Raw genomic sequence first — 15445 nt, 5'->3', positions numbered from 1 at the left:
CAGTGTATCTTTTTTTTCTTAAAAATCACTTAGTTCAAGGCAGTGAATGATGTTCACAAGAAAAGCGAGGTTTTAAAAATAGGCATTTCACTACTCTGATGCTCGAGATCGCTTCTTGGTGGCTTTTTATTATAATTCTAAAAAATATTTTATTTTGGAGTACCTTCACACATAGCCAAAATCGAATTGCACTAGACAAATAAGAAGGAAGCGTGGTTAATGATGTGTTAGCCCAGGAGCTTCTACTTTTATACTTTATTGTTCAAAACCTTCACCTGTTTGTGATAGCCACTCAAATAATCATTGCAAACTTATCGAGGTTTGTGCTGCTCCTCTGCAGACCCCAGGTGCAAGAGTGCCAAAATACCCAGGGAAGAATTAATCTCATCCCCTGCTTAAGTAAGCACCTATAACACCACAGGAAAACTCCAGTCCAAATAGCTTTTAAAGAGCTGGAGGACTCAAAGAGGGATACTTATCTAAACTCAAATCCTTTAGGGCTTTCTTATCGCTTCTGGTTAAAGATTTTGTTCTGCTCTTTGTGTGTCTGCATCGTTTTTAATAAATCCTACATGTTTTTTTCCCCCTATCTGTAATGCCTAGTGGGCCAATGTCCAATTAGATGAGAGCCGACGCAGTGGTATTTGGATCCAAACCTCATGTTGTGTTCAGCTAGAGTCATGAGTTCGGGATTAAGACCAGGTAGAATTTGAGGGCGGATTTGATGGTGTCCGAATCCTGCCAGATTTCTCACATCTGAGGGACAGAATTGAGCTCTGGGGTTGCAGAAATGGAAGCAGACAGTAGCTTGGCCTGCACAGGAAAGTCCCCTTGACAGTCCAAGTGTCCCCAGCCTCCTCTTCAAGAAGTACATTATGAAATTATAAGTTGTTTGGATCCAGCACAGCATGAACTGAGGGTAAAGGTGATTACAAGTAATGAATGCAAAGGGCTTGTTTTTCCCTGGGTCATCTCTGAGAATGGACGTTTCTATGGAGAAAAATGGGGAAAGAGGTTGCAGAGCTAGAACATTTTAGCTGTAAGGGTAATCCTCTATTAAAGCCAGTGTTTTCATCAAGGATCCCCACTTTCTTCTCTTCTCTTTTTTTCCTATTTGTTTACACTAATGCCTTCACACCACTGGACTCCACACCTTGGTGGATGCAGGTCCATTGTCCCTGAGTTCAGATCCTGTGTGGGTTTTGGGGTTCATGTTTGGCAAAAGCAGGCAGCTCCCTGTCTTTGAAAACACCACAGTGCTCCCTAGCAGCAGAGAGGAGGCAGAAGGAAGAGCACATGGCACTATGTAGTGCTGCAAAAGGCATTTCCTTGGATTCAGGAGCTGTGATTTTCCCACGGGAGAGGGAAAAAGAGGTCCTGATTTTAAAAATTCATCCCTGTGGTAGCTTCAGAAGGTCCAAACTGAGCTGAGGCACTCACAGACAGGACCAGGGTCTGGGTTGCTCATTCATTAGGGTGAGCTAAAAAGAGAAACCCTCACCTTAAAAAATCCACCAAGCCCGCCCTGGGAAAGCAGGGAACTGAGAGAGCAAGCAAACAAGCAGCAGAGGCACTGGCAATAGGAAGCGCTTCTGATTTTCCCTTTCTTTCATTCTTCTGCCAGCTCGAGTTATTAAGTGTTTGGTGCGAGCCTAGCTAGCCCTGCACTTGCTGAACTTATCAGGGTTATTTCATCTCCCCATGACCTCTCCGTATTTACGATGGGAACCCTGGAGGCATTGGCTTTGCTTAACTGGTGTATCTTACACTGCAGTTAAGCTGGACCTTAACTGATTACAGCCCTTGATTGATCAGAGAAAGAGGGAGGGGAAGAGAAAGAGGAGTCCTAGAGCAGATACGCAGGACTATCAGTGCACCAAGCAGCTTCGCCTGGGGCTGGGATATGCCACTCGGGGGATTCTTTGTAGTGCAGCTCCTTTCACATTTATAGAGGCTCCCCTCCACTCTCCAAAAAGAGAGAGACAGAGACAGAAAAGCAGGCAAGGGGGGGCATGGAGCGCACTCAAAGGATCTCAGGAAATCTTGTTTCGAAGCAGTAAGTCAGCACCCGCACTCCATTACCAGTGTCCGCGGGGGGTGTGATAGTGAGCGAGCACACATCAGCTTAGCTGAGAAATGGAAAAAAGAAAAAATAAAATGAGGGAGAGAAATGGAAAGGGAGGAGGGGAAGAGGAGACCTTTCTGTGAATTTTGTTTTGTCTTTGTTAGTCTCTGCCGGCGTGGGGCTGCTGAAGAGAGGAACAACAGAAGTTTATAAAACAGCTTTAATTTGCTGGGACGTAGCTGTGCTGCGTGATCACCCGACCCTCCCATGATTCACATCGGGCAGATGCACAGCAATAGATTTAGGGCTGATTTAGCAGGAAACCTTGGTGTGTGTTTGTTTATTTCTTGGTATTTTGAATCTCTCACCAAGCCCCAAAAGCTTTTTGTTCCCTGCCTCCCATCAGCATGTCTGAGCTTATCCAAGAATGGACAAATAGGTGCTGAAGAAAAGGCATGAGCCCAGCCCATTTCCAAAGCCAAATCTAACCTGAGTGCTTCTGTCAGTTTGGAGAGGTTTAGGAATTCCATTTTTCCATGGTTGTGCCTTTCTGCTTTCTCATCCCAGGTGACTCTGTGAGTTCCAAAACACCACAAGCAAGATTCAGGTTTCTGCAATTAATACCCTGCATAAAGTTGCCCAGAGATGCTCTGTATCTCAACAAAGGGATTTTCCCATGGAGACTTTCCTTTCCAATGTATTTACTTGGCCTTCACAGAGAAATGTTTTCACCAGGGAAACAACATCAGGGTAGAGTTTGCTTGGGGTGGCTTCTATTAATGCAGTCTACTGCCTAGAAATAAGGAGGATGGGGTGGGTCAGTTTGCCAACCAGCACGTTTGGGAAGCATTGGCCTTCTTTTGGTTATTCTATACAAAATATTTTAGCAATTCCAATTTAACCAGGAAAATCACTTCATGCTTAGGTAACACAAGATGAATAATGATGTTGATGGTTAGTAAAGCACAAACTGCCCATTTTCAGAAGGGAGATACTCAGCAGCGCATGCAAATCAAACCCCTTTGACAGTTTGAAGATGGCAAGGCACTAGTTAGCCTTTTGGCTTGAGCATCTCCCATTTCTGGAAGGGGATGAGAGCCCATGTCTCTTGATTCTGCTTGTTAGTGAAATTGATGCCTGTAGAAGTGGGACCCCCCTTTACGTTAAACAGCCTGCACTAGCACGGCATGTCTTTTTGTTTCCTCTCTGGTTATCCAGACTACTAAAAACTTTGCCATCTGCTTTTATCTAAGTGATAGTAGTTTGGTGCCCTAATGCCAGGGATAGTGGCTTGTGTTTCTAGATCAAGCAGTTTTTAATGTAATTCCCATTCACAGTGATGCCTCTGTCCTTCCCCTCCAAATTACACTTTACTGCAGGATTTCTCACAGCCCTTATTGGATGTATAACCCTGCAGTGCTTCTGATTTCCTTGTGGTATTTCCACTGCAAGAAGAGCCCACTCCTCTTTCCCAGACCATCCAGACTTAAGCAATTTCTCTTACCCTGATAGCTAAGACCTTCCCATTCTTTTGTATAGCTTAGAAACTTTTCTTTAGACCTTCTCCATAATTTGTACATCTCTACAGAAGCAGGGTGCCCAAAACAAGATGCAGTGCTCCAGGTGGAACCTCACCATAGCCTTGAACAATCAGGTAATAACTTCCCATCGCCTTTTTTTTCTAATCCTCCCCTTGTGCAGCCTGCATTGGTCTGCTTTGCTGCAGCTCACCATTGCATCCCCAGCTCCATCTCATCCCCAGCATCTCCCCAAGCCCTCTCCATCATGAGTGTGTGGCAGTTTTTCATCTGTTAAATGAACAGGCTCATTTTAGGACACAAACGCTCATCTCCATCTCACCCGCTGTGTTCTAGACCACTCCCCTATAGCACTGAAACATCCTTCAGATGTTTTAAGTCACTGAAAGGGCATTGATGATATTTCTGGGTTTGTTGTTCACTGCCAAACTGTACCACTGTTCAAGCACAGGCCCACGGTAACCGTTTCTGACCACTCTGAAGGGATCTGGTATGATCTGTCCCATACACACCACAAAGGATTCAGGCACATTGCGTTCTGTTCCCAGCTTTGCTTTTGACACACTTTGTGTGGCCTTGGGAAAGGCATTTCACTGGCCTCCGCATGTTTTCCAATGGAACGGGGAAGGTCAGGAGCATGAGGAATTACCGCTATACAGCAGCAGCCATGTCAGCCCTGGAGTCCTTCTGTAGCAGGAAGGACTGGTGAGATTGTGTTAGCTCGTCTTCACAACACTGTTCTCTAGCACTAGTAACATGCTGATGGATGGATTATAAATACCTGGCTAGATGAAGCAGTGGGGCATCAGGTTTCTTAAACTTTAACCCACAACAAATAGAAATGGAGAGTTAAGTGACCTGCTCATTTATGCCAGTGTGAATCAGGACTGTGCTTGAAGTCAGTGAAGTTACCCTTAAGGAAGGCTAATGTGAAGTTGGCTCCCCAGGCTCCAAAATTTAGTTGGAAGTGACATTAGACGGAAGGGACTGCAATTACCTAGATCAGACACTTGCTAGGTGCAAGAAGTGAGAAGCACTGTCTGGATCCTTGGCCAGATTGCAAATCAAATTTAATGGGTGTACTTACTGGATTGGTTTGGCATATTGGGATACAACTCAGCTGGGTCTAGTGATTTAGAAAATATTCAAAATTAATTGCTTGGTTTTGTAAGTGCAGTGTTAGTGATTGCTACATAAGTCATTTTAGTCCTACCTAGGGGCATATTTGCATATATTTATCCTCCTTTCAAGTGAAGATCTTTGGGGCAACCATATTTATCTCCTCCCAACTCTTTCTTCGGCTTTCAGTAGTCCTACAGTCACCTCTTCATTTTGTTTCCATTTAATATATGTATAGAATAATCGACTCTTCCTCTTCCCACCAAGTGAAAATGAATCCACAGAGATCAAAAAGCATTAATATGAGGAAGGGTTGCCTTCTGCAAGAGAGAAGGAAAAGATTAGCTGAACAGGCTGAAAAATAAAGATGGAAAAGATTAAGCTGGGTCCCCACCAAGTAGCTAACAACAGTCTTGGAGGACAGAGCATGACCTACCCAGAGCAGAAGCTGAATCAACCACAAATAGCAGAGAGACCAAGCCCTCATGGAGGAACCCAGAGCGAATCGTTAGCGTGGTCCGTGTCGTTAGAAAATCTGTAAGATCCAGCATGTTTGCCAGCACGGCCATCAGGCCCCTGTCAGACTTTCCTTTCCCTGGGAGATGGTGTAAATGTTAACACCACAGAAGCTGAAACAAGGAGAGAGTGCAGCCTACAACAACAGAGAATTTCCTAGTGCTTTTTGCCTGATATAGTATAAAATATTCAGCTGATCACATTTCCAGCCTTTTCCAGAGAGGATTTCTACCCATTCCTAGGAAAGCAGTACCACAGCCTCGGAAATACTACCCACTGCCAGGAGACCCTTCCTCTGGTTTTCGCTTTTCAGTTTCTGCCTGGCACCCAGTTTGCATCCCTTTGGGACCACCCAGCAGCTCCTCTGGAGTTAACACCCTTCAGCCAGTTGCAGATCATTACGTCTTCCCTTTATTCAGAACTTAGCCAGACTCAGCAGTTTCTAAATGCAGCATTTTTCTAAGGCAGCCTCTGATTTTGGACGCTTTGCGCTGTGTCAAATCGGGTGTCCAGAAACGGAGACACCACAGAATCAGGGGTCACTCTGCAAAATGCTGTCTGCAGGCTCCTGCCTCCCCGTTGTTTTGTTTGCTTGAGTCCGACCTCCTTACAACACCTCTGCATCTTCCTGCTCCTGGGGCAGCATACCGTCACTGAGAGTAGATCGAGCACAGAGCCTGCTGTGTCCAGGGCCTGGTGTCCTATCAGCTGGGTATCTTAGCAAGCCTAAAGCAAACTGCTAATGCAGGGCAGGACGTGTGGGGACTCTGAGGCTCTATAGCCTGTCTGGCACGGCCTGGGCTGCCCTGGTATTTCCCACAGAGCTCCTGACCACAGGGACCGGCGAGGTGCAGCAGCCAGGTCTGCTGGAGCAAGGTTCTGTCATGAAACTTATCCCCTAACCTCCCTGTCCCCTCCCTGATGCGCTCACACCCTTCTCTATCTAAGCGATATCTCTCCCTATCACTTGTCTGCCCCTTGAGCCCCTCCTGCCCCCCCAACACACCCAACCGCCCCCCCCCCAACCCCCAACCCTAAAATCTGAAGGCCTGATTGCACAGATTGAAGGCCCTAATTGCACTTCCCTTTCCAAAGCCGCATTCGTTTATCATAAAGGGTGCACATTTCCCCTGCTACAGTTTCCACGGCCAGAGGCCCTGAGGGCCAGCTCAGAAATGGAGGGAATTAATTACATTTTTTTAACTCCCCTTCTTTTAAAGTATGGGAGAGAGTGATGAAACGTCCCGGGGGGGGAACAGGGGGGAGCTGCAGAGATGAGGGTGGGGAGGGAGGAGGCAGCAGGAGGCTGGGAAGGGGGGGCTGGTTCTTTCATCCAGGAGGGTCTTTGTGCATTAACCTTGGTCTCCCCAACACGTCAAGACCCCTACCCCCTCTCCCCCATGACAAATGACCTCCGGAAAGGGTAGAAACAAGGCCGAAGGCTCCTAGCACCATGGCTGTTATTGACTTACCCTGAAGTGCAAGCCCACGCCACGCCTGTGACTGATTTGGGACAGCAGCAAAGGGAAAGGAGATGGGGAAAGGGAGAGAGACAACTGATGAGAGGGAGGGGAAAGGGAAGGCTGTCAATCACTGTGATGGACAGGTAGCAGATTTCCCTCCAGATAAAACCTTACAGATGTGAAGTGGGTATTGATTTTTAGTTAGTGATGATAATGCACCAAGAAGTAATAAATTATAAGAAAGCAAGGTCAAAAAGAAAAGGCAAAAGGACTTTGCATTCTTGAGGAGGGGATTTCTCCAGATGCCCCAGATTTTCCTAAGTTCAAAAGTTGCCTGGAAAATGAGTTTATCCAGCTAAAACAAGAAGTCAGATAACGTGGGCCTGCCGAGGCTGGAGGGCTCGTGTAGGTTATCCATGCTGGGTGGCTGCGTAGCAAAGAGGGAATAGAAACCTCTGGTTCACTTTTGTTATTTCTAACACCTTCGTGTCCTGGGGTGGGGAAGATCGGATGCTGTCCTCTGATAAACCCTTGCAAACAGCATCTCAGGGGAACCTCAGCCCCAAATTGCTCTCAGCATGCCTGGAAAAGGCAGACGCTTCCCACGGTCAGCAGTGCTGGAGAGGGAATGGAGACCTTTGGGGCTCCTGGCTCAGTTGAGCCCCCCCAGCCTCTCTCAGGGTTCAGCTGCAGCACTCAGCCACCCGACCTCCGCGGGAGCCTCCAGCGGGGATGTGCATCGCGTAGCCACCTTCCAGCATCTCCCCTCTCCAACCTCCCGACAGTCACATATCTGTTCACCACCCTGGCATCATCGTGATGAAATGTTGGCATCCTTATGTTTCACCACGGATTTCCAGAGGGAAATTCAGCCTGTCTTTTTCAGAAGGGGGTCTTAGGATGGGATGAATTGTCCTTCAGAAGTGTCAGTCTCTCTGTAGAGGGATTCTAGAGGATTAGCAGAGACTAGAAACTTAACTTCACATGGCTAAGGTTAGTTGAGTTGAGTCCTAGCTTAAGGGACTTGCACAAGCCCTTGTGAGTCAGTAGCAGAGCTGGAATTAGAAATCAGTCCTGATTCTGACTGATTAAAGCCAATTACTGTCTTTAGTAGGATTTGTGCAAGTGTATTCTCCGGTCTCAGCTCCTCTGAATTTGAAGAGTGTGAATCTGGGTTTCATTTGCCAGCGTTGCTTTACATCCCCCTTTCTTTTTAAAAGGGCCTTAGCGGAAGTGTTAATATGACTTCTGCTTGCTTTAAGAGCCTTTTATTTTCTCTGAGTAATATAAAGCAGCTGACTCTTTCAGGGAGATGGCCAGGAGGGAGAGCACTAGAAAACCCTCTGGTCTATGAGTGGTTCCAGTTGCCCTTCATTTTATAGTGCACGATTTCTTCTCTGCACCTGCGGGGCTTGGCGGTGCGGGCAGCACATCCGCAGTCAGGCAGCACTGCCAGACCCGGACAGCTCAGGCAGGGAGAGGCGAAATGGCCCAGCTTTGCACTGCCTGAGCTGGACTTTCCAAAAATAACTCATAATTCATATGTCTGTGTTTTCACACATGTAGGAAGGATGTTTATTGTTTTAAACATCTGATTCTGCTTGTGAATGAAATCCAATAATGTCTTGTGGCTGCTGTATATGAGAGTGTCCTGGATATCTGTCAGGGCAAGGAGGTGCAGGGTGTGACACCTACAGCTAAGGTGATGCTGAAGCTAGGAGGTCTGCCAGCAGCCGGTGGGATCGAGGGGCATTTGAAGGGGTTTGTAGCTGAGCCAGATCAAAGTTTGTGACCCAGCTTTAGTGGAAGGTTACAAATAACTTCGCAGCTGGAAAACCTACCTTCAGGCTGCACTCCCATGATTTCCCTGCTGCATAAGCCTTGAGGCAGCGAGGTTTACGTTACATCCACACAGAAAAGCATGACAGCCCTATTCTCATATTAATCCACTCTGTCTTGCATATTTAAATGCAATTTCCTTTCTTCATCCCCTCATCTTTCAGTCTTGGGGCTGTCATGGGGCAAGGAGTTCCACAGGCACATTTTGCACAGCATTATGGCTAAACAACTTCATCTAGATACCTCGAGGTTATCTTAATGTGATTAAGAAGCTGTGCCTGGAGGGTAATTTAGGCTCTGTCTGAAGTGCCATCTGCCCCGCGGTGTAGAGACAGCTAAGCCAGTTTTAACTTTTGGGGACCAGTAGCAAACTCTAAGCTCAGTGCAGGCTGAAAATCCCAAAGGAGGACAGGGTAAATGAACCCTGTCTGAGCTCTGTGCTGCTGCCACTGTGCTGCTTTTACTTAGCTTGTTCAGAGCTCATTCTTATGTCTCTGTACCACACTGCAGACTAACTCAGTGGTTGGGGTTAGATTGATTTTCCAGGCTTTTTAACTAACCCCCTCCCCAGTACCTCCCCACTGCCTCCTTCTCCACGGGGGTCCAGCCACCCCTACTCCTGAATTCCCCTCCTAGACAAATGCCTGGGAAGGATCTCAGGCCGGCTGAGTCGGGAGGTGGCATCACATCAAGGGAAAGCATCTTTGCAGGACTCCTGAGTCCTTCCGGGGGGAGGAGAAGCTTTAGAAAGCAAAGGCCAGCGCGTAGCTGGTCATTCAGCCTAAGCCCCCACTCCGGCAGGAAGGTGAGGGAGGAGGGGATGGGGAAGGTGTTGGGGTGAGCAGGAAGGGGAGACGCCGCTCTATACAACCCCTCTTGTGTCCCTCCAGAGAATGTATCCTCTGCACAATAGCTCACCAGGCTGCTGGTGGGGGATAAAGGGCTCATTTTACCACTTGCCAGGCTCCAAATATTTCCAATTTGCCACTTTAATTGATGTCAATAAGGTTATGCTAAATTCGGAGATTTTCAGCCGCTCGGCATCTGAGCGCTGGCCTGGCCCCCCGAGGTGACTGGCTGTCCCCTCTCCCCCCGCCCTTCCCCGGCACAAATACGGCACGGTACGCCTGCGGCGGCTGCGGAGATCAACCGAGAGGCATCAGGAGTTCCCTTCCTTCCCTTGCCACGGCCCCGCTTCTGCAAACTCTTTACACTCTTAACTTGGCAGCCCGGGGGTAATTTTGCTGATTGCAGAAGGCAATTGCATTAAAATGCTAGCGGGATCAGGGTCCTTGTGTGAAGGCCTGTAGGCACCGGCTTACCCCAAACTCACCCGCAGGAACAAATCTGGCATTTTTGCTGCAAAAGAAGGAAAAAAAAGTTCATCTGTTTCAGGTCTCAAAGCAGGAAGATCGCTTGTGTGCAAATTTAATTACATTTTCAAACCAAGCGCTACACTGAAATGAGCCGAACCAGGACTTGTTATCCTTTAACATTTGAGGGTAAAGAGAACTTTGACATTTCAGTCCCTAAAGCTGAATCTGCATCAAAGCCAGAAAGGGTTTGCATCTGGTTTGGTTAGGGACCTTTGCAAACCAAACCCCACTCAGCCTTCCAAAGAGAGGGGCTGGCTTCAGCATCCCTTTTTGAAAACATGGATTTTTGCTCCCTGTCTTATGTGTCTCCTCCTATGTGAGGGCTGTGCGTAGGAAGGGACGGGGTGCTAGTTCATGGCAGAGCGTGTCAAGCAGGTTTGTCCCAAGTTTATTCCTTTCTCCAGTGTTCATTCTGAAGAGCACAGCCAGCGTTGTTGGCAGGTCAGCAAAAAAAGACCAAAGATTGAGTGTGCTGTGAAGGAACTTCTCAATTGGCCCTATTAAGGTCTTTCAAATAGAGCTTTAGACACAGAGGAGCCAACTGTGGGGTCCGTCTGTTGTTATTTGGTAGAAGCAGGCCTTCATCCTCCAGCCTGCCCAAACCTTTATTGATGTTGTGTATTGTAGTGATAGAGCACCAATGTATGGAGGCTGTTTCTCCCTGGTGTGCATGAAGGCAGCTGCACACGTACCCTTTCTCCCCCAGGCATTGACGTGTTGTCTCCTGTGTTTCTGCAGGTGATGAGCATCCTGAGCAACCCCAGCGGGGTTCCTCCGCAACCCCAGGCTGACTTCTCCATCTCTCCCCTTCACGGTGGCTTGGACACCACCAACTCCATCTCTGCCAGCTGCAGCCAGCGGAGTGACTCCATCAAGTCCGTGGACAGCCTCCCGACTTCCCAGTCCTACTGTCCTCCCACCTACAGCACCACCAGTTACAGTGTGGACCCGGTGGCTGGCTACCAGTATGGACAGTACGGACAAAGTAAGTGCACTGATTGTATTCCCCCTGCACAGGGAACAGAAGAGAGGGAGGGAATGTACGAAGGTATGGATATTGTAGTGGAAGGGATTCCCGTGGAAATCTGTCCATCTAGAGAGAAAAAGGGGATCTACTCACCAGACACAGATGGAGATTTCTCCACACAGCCTTCCCAACACCCTTGCAGTCCAATTCCAAAGTCCCAATTGAAATATTTTAGGTAAAACATTTCTATTAGAAAAGGACAACTTCCAGACCTCTCTCCTCCCCCCTCTCCAATTCTTACTTCTCCAAAAGCCTTACAACATGCTCACCCTGCTCAGCCAAAGGAAAGCTGGGATTTTAATGCCATCCCTTACTGATGCAGAACTATGTGTTGTTTCCTCCCCTGCCCTCTGTAAGGTCAGGACCAGGTCCAGCTCAGAGGTTTTGTTGTGAAATACGCTAAGCCGATGCCTGTCATGTGGGCTGTGGTTCTGCAAAAGCTGAAGTGAGACTGGAATTGTAATCCTGAACCCAAACGACAGACCCAAAAGGCAGAGGGACCCTGGGAGGGTCTGTTTCTCCTCCAGCATGGTTGGGTCACAAAAACACCAGCAAGCCTGGCAAAGGGCTCACCTGCCGGTGTTAAACTAATAATAAGTGTGGTGTTGTGAGAGAGTGATCCGCAGAGGGTTAAAGGTGCATCCTCTTCCTCCGGGAGCGCTCCGGCTTGCCCATAGCTTGTCCTCAGTGACCTTTCCTTCCATTTGGCTGTGGCTTTTTATTCCCCTCTCCGTCACAGCCCTTTAATGTCTTTAACTTCTACAGCTAAATGAGAACCGGCTGTGGCGGCAGACGGGATCAATAGCAGCTTCCCCCCACCCCTCCTTTTTTTGTTTTTCGGGAGTTTGATCTGTGACCCCTTGACCTTCCCCTCGCTTCTGGATGTGAGGCTGGACACACGTGCTATTGATAAAAATCTTAAACAAATTCCAATACCATGTATTTCCAATAAAGATTCCCTTGGGCAAGACGTTAGTCACACCCATGTGTGTAAAAAATAAAATAAGGAGGACGAGCTATGTTTTCTGAGAGAGACCAGCAAAAGAGAAGGAAATAGAAAGAAGGGTTTGTCTGGGTTTGCTGCAGGAATTTTTATTTGGGCCTCTCCTTGTGCTGATGAAAAACTGCTCACGCAGCCCTATTTATGTTTTATTTGCCCACTCTTTCCTGCTTTCTGTCGCTCAGCTCCCTCTTTTCTGCTGGACACCCATTCAGTTTACAAGTCCAGTTTAGAGCCCACTGGGCTCGGTTCAGAACAGGGATGTTTTCCTGTTAATAGCTAAGAGAGTCCAGGCTGCCACTGGTTCTGAGCCCAGCAGCAAGCCTTGCGTGGTCGACAGAGTTAGTCCAGAGGTATCCCATGCCCACAGACACGCAGGTAGCAGGTCATGAAGGCTTTCTTCCTGCTGGGGCAAGGAAGGGAGGGGAGAAACCATCACACACCATCCGCAGTACCACTGGTTCCCAGGGCTGGGAGCTGGAGTCACTCCCGGCGTGATGGCAAGTCCTACAGCCAAAGCCAATGCCACGCTGCATGGCAGAGGCAGCACAAACCAGCTGTAGCTGTTCTAAGGTGGGATCTACGTTAAGAAGCAAATTCTGCATGTGTGCACGTATGTATATAGATATCTGTGCTTACAGCTCTGTACAGGCAATATATAAATCCACTTCACTATAAATCTTTCTGTAATGAGCCCCATTTATAATAATCTCTATGCAAGGAAACAGTTTTCATTGGTAATTAGTCCTGTTAGAGCAATCACTTACATGAAGTTGACCTTGATATACAACATTTTTTCTTGTCTTTCTCAGTGCATGTTGTATATAACTGATACTTCTAATTCCTCCTGCTTTTTAATTCTTTGCTGCTTTTCAAATGCTGTTTCAATACCAATCGGTGTGAGGTGACCTCCACAAGCAAGATCATTATTTATTGATGTTTGGTTCAAATCATATGTTTCTTTCTTCCATGATGTGGCAAAAAAAAGTACCAAACTCTTTTTAGTGAATACTGATATAATAAAAATGGGGGGTTGTTATGGTGGGGGCAGTCTCTGTATAATAGGGGACATAACCAGGGCTTGTAAATAAGAGATCTGTAGCTTTCAGAGGCCTTGGACCTGGCCTACAGAGAATCTCTCTCTCCCCACTTCTCTCCTCCTTATTCTCTGTTTTAGAATCACAAAACCAGACACACTTTCTGTCTCACAGAAGCAAATAAACACCCAGAGTACTTTCAGAAAGTTTCTAGTTTTATTTTGGCTTCCACTGTATTAAACCAACCAACTGTATCTTTGCCTTCTGGTGTGGGATACCCTGGTGCCTTTGAACTCTCCCCACTGGCACAAGAAGCAATATCAGGAGTTTAGCATGTTTTTTTCAGAAGGATGGGATTGCCATCAAATTTTCATTTTGCTGGCTGCTGCCCAGAGCTGGATGACCAGCTCTGACCATTCACCTCCCTCCTTGCCCAAACACCCATCTGAATTCACCCAGAGCACGGGTGACAACAGACACAGAGGCACAACCACACACACACATGCAGCGTGTCTGAGGAGCGAATTTCCTCTTTACCTACAGCCTCTCATAGACATTATTTAATGTGGTTACCTGAAATACCAAGGGACCAAGCTGAAAAGGTCTGGACTAGAGCCATAGCTTGGGGTCTAATCCTGTGTACACCCCGCCTTGTAGCTAGAGGCACCCTAACGCAACGTTACAGAGCCCAGCGCTGGAGTCGAGCTCCCCCAGGCTCCCCATCCCCGAGGAGCACCAGCCAGCGTGCCAGCTCCGCTCGCCTAACTCAGCTTCTTTCAGACTCTGTCCCCCGCAGAAGCCGTGCTCCCAGGCAGGCCTCGCTTCGGCCCCAGATAACTCACCCTGTGCCGAGCCTGCTCGCTTCCAGCGCGCCAGCCCTTGCGCAGCCTGTGCTGTCCCAGCCGGTGGGGAGCAGGGATGCCAGATTGATGTGGTCCTTGCGGTTCCCAAAGGCCGGAGCTGTGTTAATGATGCCGGTGATGGAACGCAGAAGCGTGAAAGGAATTCTAATAGATATGACAAGTCTAATAAGAATTTGTGTCTGGAAGGGACCTCCTCTGGGGCAGGCGTCTGACAAGATGTTGATGGCTGAAATTTGTTTACTCATTGGCACCGATTGTACATCTCCTGCCAGCTCCTTATTAATCTAATTTGAGACATTAAAGCTAGTGAAAGGGAGAGACTTTGACTGAAGCTCAGCTAATGAGCAATGTCACCATCTTGCCCCAGTCCTCTTCCCCCTCAGACCATGGGGCAGGCAGGCGAGCTGGGATACAGGTTCACACATCGCCTCAGGAGTTGTGGCTGCGTTTCTCACCCAGATGGAGATAAGCAAAGCGGTTTGCCTTAGGAAGGGTGGATGAAGGCAGGCAGCAGAGCTCCCAGAGATGAGTCAGCACACAGCAGATGAGTCAGATTCAAGCCCTGTCCAGACTTGATGAGCTTTCTCTGAAATCTCAGGAATCATTTACACCAGCATCACTTAGTGCAGGAGTTGGCTTTGCCACGGTGAGATGATACAGGGAGGTGAGGCTGGAAGGCTTATCCCACTGGCTTTCTGCTCAGGCTTGCCTCACGCAGCTCCCCTGGAAACACCATTTTATGTGGCAGAAGTAGAACTGTAGCTCTTTTCAGTAGGTCCACGGAGACCTACCTAGGTGTTTCTGGCAGGACCACAATAGAATCATAGAATCCTAGAACGGTTTGTGTTGAAAGGGACCTTAAACACTATCTAGTTCCATCCCCCCTGCCACGGGCAGGGACACCTTCCACTAGAACAGGTTGCCCAAAGCCCCGTCCAACCTGGCCTTGAACCCTTCCAGGGAGGGGACACCCACAGCTTCTCTGGGCAACCTGTGCTGGTGTCTCACCACCCTCACAGGAAAGAATTTCTTCCTTATATCTAAAATTTCTTCCTTATATCATCTGTTTGCACTCTGCTAGGAGTGCAGCAGGACCCTCGTGTCTGTGACAACCACTGCACTGGGCCTCTCTTTGTAAGTCTGTGGGGTCTGTTGGTTGCACACCCTTTGATGCTGAAAGCCTCATTTCCACTAAATGCTAATGTTGTGCTGTTTTCTCACCCTCCTTTTTTTCCCCCTCCTCTTCAGCTGCTGTTGATTATTTGGCCAAGAACGTGAGTCTGTCTACACAGCGTAGGATGAAGCTGGGAGAACATTCAGCCGTTCTGGGCCTCCTACCAGTAGAGACAGGCCAAGCTTACTGAAGAGTCCAACTGTGCCAACAACCCACTCCAGCAACTTGGTACCACTGGAGAAAACACCACCAGCCTTCCAGGGATCTGCCTGTACCCGGACCCTACTCCTTCCCAATTCCCTTCCACCTCGCACCAACTTGAGCTGTGAAGGAGACGGGGAAGAGGGGGAGGGCTCTCCAAGCATCCAGCTCCTCCAGAGCACTCTTCTCAGAGGCAAGCCTGGCCTCTGTGACCTGACTCCTCCTGT

General features: G+C 48.1%; 1 protein-coding gene across 1 annotated transcript in view; it reads left to right on the top strand.

Annotated features, from left to right (window-relative positions):
• PAX7 (paired box 7) overlaps nucleotides 1-15207 on the top strand; it is a 100822-nt gene extending 85615 nt beyond the window's left edge. Inside the window, 3 exon segments of the mRNA XM_074893095.1 lie at nucleotides 3654-3719; nucleotides 10655-10901; nucleotides 15092-15207. Coding sequence (XP_074749196.1) covers nucleotides 3654-3719; nucleotides 10655-10901; nucleotides 15092-15207 — 429 coding nt within the window.
• Nucleotides 15208-15445: the final 238 nt, after the last annotated feature.

Source organism: Strix uralensis, chromosome 23 (assembly GCF_047716275.1).
Source record: "Strix uralensis isolate ZFMK-TIS-50842 chromosome 23, bStrUra1, whole genome shotgun sequence".
Taxonomy (NCBI): domain Eukaryota; kingdom Metazoa; phylum Chordata; class Aves; order Strigiformes; family Strigidae; genus Strix; species Strix uralensis.
This window is presented reverse-complemented; position numbering and strand designations above follow the sequence as displayed.